General features: G+C 44.4%; 1 protein-coding gene across 1 annotated transcript; it reads right to left on the reverse strand.

The window, feature by feature from the left end:
- Positions 1-1,570: 1,570 nt before the first annotated feature.
- Positions 1,571-3,596, reverse strand: LOC135575070 (keratin-associated protein 5-10-like). Its single transcript, XM_065027227.1, has 3 exons — positions 3,512-3,596; positions 2,867-3,316; positions 1,571-1,653 (listed from the first exon to the last, which is right to left on the reverse strand). Exons 1-3 carry the CDS (start codon positions 3,594-3,596, stop codon positions 1,571-1,573), a joined length of 618 nt encoding a protein of 205 aa, XP_064883299.1.
- Between the last annotated feature and the right edge of the window lie 2,021 nt (positions 3,597-5,617).

Consider the following 5,617-nt stretch of genomic DNA (forward strand, 5'->3'; position numbering starts at 1 on the left):
ATATTGCAACATATGTCATAACGGGTCTAAATATGTATGTCATGACAGTGTTATGTCAGCTGTCATGATATATTGTTACATGACGGTCAAATAAAGTTTTACCACATTTGTTTAAACAATTGTAAATACTATGTTTTTAATAACCTGTCCAGGGACTGCGTTAATGACCTGTCCAGGGACTGCATTAATAACCTGCCCAGGGACTGCGTTAATAACCTGCCCAGGGACTGCGTTAATAACCTGCCCAGGGACTGCGTTAATAACCTGCCCAGGGACTGCGTTAATAACCTGTCCAGGGACTGCGTCAATAACCTGTCCAGGGACTGCGTTAATAACCTGTCCAGGGACTGCGTTAATAACCTGCCCAGGGACTGCGTTAATAACCTGTCCAGGGACTGCGGTTGAAAATTAGCCGGCTGAATAAAACCGGCATTTTTACTGAAACGTTGATTAATGTGCTCTGTCCCTGTAAAAATTAAATGACCTCATACTACACTATTTAATTTGCATATACCCTTCCCATTTCCCTCCCCCATGTCCCAGGTTGTGCCACTCGTGACAAACCTCCATGCCAAGTATAGACCAGAAGTTATGTTCCCTACAGATTATAGAGACCATCCCTCTAACCATCCTCAGGCCACCACAACAACAACTCCTAACTCACCTCCTCTGTCTTATAAAATACAAAAAGTAAATGAAGGACAGATCACACCAAAACGGACATAAACCTGCTCCATAACCACATACAAACAACAACTCACCACATCACAACATGCACAAGCAAAATAAATGGGCCGCATTCTACAAACAGTTTGACAAAGACTCCAACCCACGTTCCTTCTGACAGACATTAAAGATGAAGGTCCCAAGGTCAACCCATAGAGAGTAATGAATAAAAGTCCATACTGTTAAAAAAACATTACAAAATAGGCTACTACCTGCCCCAACAACCCCAATTTTGACCCAAAATGAAAAACAGTTGTAGACAGAGAAATACAAAAAAGCAACACCACTCACCTGTCATTCCAAAGAGACGTCTCTCCTGACTCCAGTAGACCACCAACTCATCCATGCTGTAACAATCACAAACATACCACTTACCACTCAGCCAACGCCTGCCTTTCTCCTGACTCCAGTAGACCACCAACTCATCCATGCTGTAACAATCACAAACATACCACTTACCACTCAGCCAACGCCTGCCTTTCTCCTGACTCCAGTAGACCACCAACTCATCCATGCTGTAACAATCACAAACATACCACTTACCACTCAGCCAACGCCTGCCTTTATCCTGGCTCCAGTAGACCACCAACTCATCCATGCTGTAACAATCACAAACATACCACTTACCACTCAGCCAACGCCTGCCTTTCTCCTGACTCCAGTAGACCACCAACTCATCCATGCTGTAACAATCACAAACATACCACTTACCACTCAGCCAACGCCAGCCTTTCTCCTGGCTCCAGCAGTCCAGCCACTCACTGAGCTGTTACAATCAAAGAAATCAAGACTCACCAAAATAAAATGAAAAGAAAGAAGAGAAGACAGCTTTGTCACCATACTACTAAAACAAGCATCTGATGAATACTTGCACCTCCTCTCCAACCTCTTCGCCTCCTTTCTCACCCACGGCCACTTCCCACAACCCTGGAAAACAGCAGTTGTCACCGTGATCCAAAAGCCTGGCAAAGACCAACATAATGTTTCATGATATCGACGAATCAGCCTCCTTAGCCATGTGTGGAAACTATTTGAAAGGGTACTCACCGCTAGCATAAGCTGCCAACTAGCATACAGGGGACTTCTTGGAGCACACCAGGCATGCGTTCAAAGAAACAAATCAACAACAGACAATATAGCAAGACAATCAGAATATATATATTTTTTAATCGTTTTAAAGAAAGAAAAAGCATTTGCTGTTTTTATTTGATGTAGAAAAGGCCTTAGATAAAATGTGGCACAACAGACTAACAGATAAAAACATTCAACTGCCGCGCTCAATCAGAAACATAATCTCGAGCTTCTCCATAACCGCCAAATCAAAGTGAAGATCTCCACAGCCATCTCTCCACCATTCACCCCAGAAGCTGGAGTCCCTCAAGGTGCAGTCCTCAGCCCACTTCTATTCATCATCTACATCTCAGACATGTACTACCCCCCCCCACACACACACACATCCTCTGTTGGACAGGTAACACAATTTTCAGGTGACTTATGCTACTGACACAGCTCCAAGTGTCCACAACAAGCCTCCAAAAAACTCAATATGGAGCTGATAGAAAGTGGCCAAACACTAAACCCTCATAAAACATAGTGTCCTTTCCACCAGAAACACAAACACCAACCAAAAGAAACCCATTACCCTCAAATTGTACAATGAAACAATAAACATTTAAAACATCTACGGGACAATACAGCCATAGCAATGTACATAAAAACACTTAATATTTAATACTTACATGCTGACTTATATAAATTACAAGCAATATAGACAGCATACATGGTTAATATTTCCCATTTACCTCTGCTAGATCATCATCATAGATTTAATAATGAAAGCACTATACTTTTATTTTATAAAATGTGAATTTTGTAAAGAAAAATGTATAATCAAGACATGAGTGGTATAAATTATGTTGATCCTGAACAAATATAAATTAAACAAGGTTTTCATCACTATTGATGTTTATTGCTTTGAACTGAAATTATTGGAAGGACAGATTTTACATTACAGTATTTTATGGAAATGATAAATGAGCCCCATTGAACACAAATGAAGGCCGGTCTACATACCACATGAGGACATAGTTTTACTGTGTGTGTGTTGCAAATGTATTTCTTGCACTTGATGCCTGTGTACTTGTCTTCCTGTTCTTCTTGGGTCCACACACATCGCAGGGCTTCTTCTTGGGTCCACACACATCGCAGGGCTTCTTCTTGGGTCCACACACATCGCAGGGCTTCTTCTTGGGTCCACACACATCGCAGGGCTTCTTCTTGGGTCCACACACATCGCAGGGCTTCTTCTTGGGTCCACACACATCGCAGGGCTTCTTCTTGGGTCCACACACATCGCAGGGCTTCTTCTTGGGTCCACACACATCGCAGGGCTTCTTCTTGGGTCCACACACATCGCAGGGCTTCTTCTTGGGTCCACACACATCGCAGTGCTTCTTCTTGGGTCCACACACATCGCAGGGATTCTTCTTGGGTCCACACACATCGCAGGGCTTCTTCTTGGGTCCACACACATCGCAGTGCTTCTTCTTGGGTCCACACACATCGCAGTGCTTCTTCTTGTTTTTACTGGCTGAAATCTAAAGTTATGAAGACACCTAGTTCAGGAGTTTTACTAACATCTCACTCACTCACTCACTCACTCACTCACTCACTCACTCACTCACTCACTCACTCACTCACTCACTCACTCACTCACTCACATATATAGTTACAGCAGAACAAGGTAGGAGAGTCACACACACACACATGCAACAACATCACTCACACTTGCTTCCAGTATTGGAGTTGTTGGTTTTGTGGGTTGGGCGGATGGGGCACCAGCATCCTCCTCCTGAATCCTCCTGGCTCATCCTTGTCTTAACAATTCCTTGTTCAGCTCCTTGAGAAATAGCCGTCTCCCCTGGAGCTCCCCTCTGTTTCAATCTGGTTTCAACGCCACCCACATGACAAACGTGTTGTACGCCGAGATGTCCAAGATGTTGAAGAATATCACAGGTGACCAGCGTATGGTTCTCCTTTTGCAGCTGTAGCCAATCACCAGCTTGTCTAAATTGTCCACCCCTCCTTTTGTTTCATTGTAATCCATTTTGATTTCTGTATTTTGATTTCCTGGCCACAGATTATCCCATTCCTATGCAGCGTACTCATGAGTAGCACATTTTTCCTTCTTTGGCACGTATGACACTAGGGACATGTCGGCCATGAACAAAAGCTTGGAGGAATTGATAGACCTGTTTCTTGTTTTTTGCTTACTGTTTCTACCATCATCAGCTTACTCTTGAGGAACTCCTATTCCAGCTTGTGCAAAGTAAAAAAGTTTTTGCATGTGATGGCCAAGTATCACATCCAGTATCACATCCAGGACAACCTGCATCCGTTGGTTCTTCTCAGGGGCTCATCTATCTGACTTCCCCGTATACACTTGCAAGTTCCACACATATGATGAAGCAGCACGACCAGCACCTCAGATCGTGAATTCCATATTTTGTGGGTTTAGCCAGTGTATACTGCCTGAAGAGGCAGCTGCCCCTAAATTGCATAAGCTGCTCATCAACAGTAACGTCGGGCCCAGGGTTGTAAACCAGGGGAAGACGGTCCACCCACTTGTCTCTATGCACTGACCTGATTGCAGCAAGCTTGTCTCTCTGCGGTGACCTGATTGCAGCAAGCTTGTCTCTCTGCGGTGACCTGATTGCAGCAAGCTTGTCTCTCTGCGGTGACCTGATTGCAGCTAGCTTGTCTCTATGCACTGACCTGATTGCAGCAAGCTTGTCTCTATGTACTGACCTGATTGCAGCAAGCTTGTCTCTCTGCGGTGACCTGATTGCAGCTAACTTGTCTCTCTGCCGCCGAGCTGGTCTGGTGTCTGGTTATCGAAGAAGATCATCCTGGAAAAGTTCTCTGCCAGTTTCTGCATCCCACAGGGATTCTGTGGATTCCCCCAATGGATCTGAAACCACCAGCAAGGATAAGAACCCCAAAGTATGCATGTAAATGGTCCATCCATCCATTTCTCTCTAAAAACACACCTTCCCTCCAAATTAGTGCTGTCCAGAATGATTTTCTGGATGGTGTCTGGGATGAAACGTTGAAAAGAAGACTGTATGTCCTGCACATGAGTAACCTCCATCCGTGTCGGCCCTGGTTACATCCTTATCACATTTGCAGCCATGCGGGGTGGCTCATTCCTTGGGCAAGAAGACCATTCAGTTTTACAATTTTTTGACATCCATATTTCTCCTCCTGCAGGCTGCTGATGAGCTGGTTTCTGACCGGCGGGTCCTGGGGCTAGCAGAGGGTCAATCTCATCCTCTTTGTCCGACTCACTGGCAGACTCCGAATTGACAGAGACATGATCCTCATATTTGGAAAGTTCTTCATCTTCCAAAGTGGAAGACTCTCCTTCCACACTAGCTTCTTTCTCTGCAAATATTTTTTATCAGGCTCTGAGCAAATATTATTTTTGCCATTCTGATTGATTGTGGTAAGGAGCCTCACATGCAAAGCTATTTATTTATTGTGTCCCTCCCCCAATTTGCACCTGGCTGGGGTAGATTGTGGGAAAATACTTTTTCTTTTACAATGTATTGTAATATCATTGTGGATGTTCCCGCTAGACACTGTGTAGTTTCACACACTACAGAGGGTAAAGAGTGTGAGAAATGCGGGAGACAGTCAGACAGACAGGTTCTTGGTGCTATGTTGAAACTGCAGGCCCAGGGAGGAGGAAAACAGACGGGCAGACAGACAGGTTCTTGGTGCTATGTTGAAACTGCAGGCCCAGGGAGGAGGAAGACAGAGTGAAGGCACACAGCAAACCTTTTTGTTTTATTTTTACTTGTTTTCACCTACACACACACTTTTCCACAAT

The sequence above is a fragment of the Oncorhynchus nerka genome, linkage group LG14, assembly GCF_034236695.1.
Source record: "Oncorhynchus nerka isolate Pitt River linkage group LG14, Oner_Uvic_2.0, whole genome shotgun sequence".
Classification (NCBI taxonomy): Eukaryota; Metazoa; Chordata; class Actinopteri; order Salmoniformes; family Salmonidae; genus Oncorhynchus; species Oncorhynchus nerka.

Bases quoted from the DNA above. Each gene is read 5' to 3' on its own strand.
- LOC135575070 (XM_065027227.1), bottom strand. From the start codon at position 3,596: ATGAGCCAGGAGGATTCAGGAGGAGGATGCTGGTGCCCCATCCGCCCA. The intron at 3,317-3,511 runs GTGAGTGATGTT...TTTAGATTTCAG, and splicing joins CTCCAATACTGGAAGCAAGT to CCAGTAAAAACAAGAAGAAG. The intron at 1,654-2,866 runs GTACACAGGCAT...GCTGTTTTCCAG, and splicing joins CAAGAAGAACAGGAAGACAA to GGTTGTGGGAAGTGGCCGTG.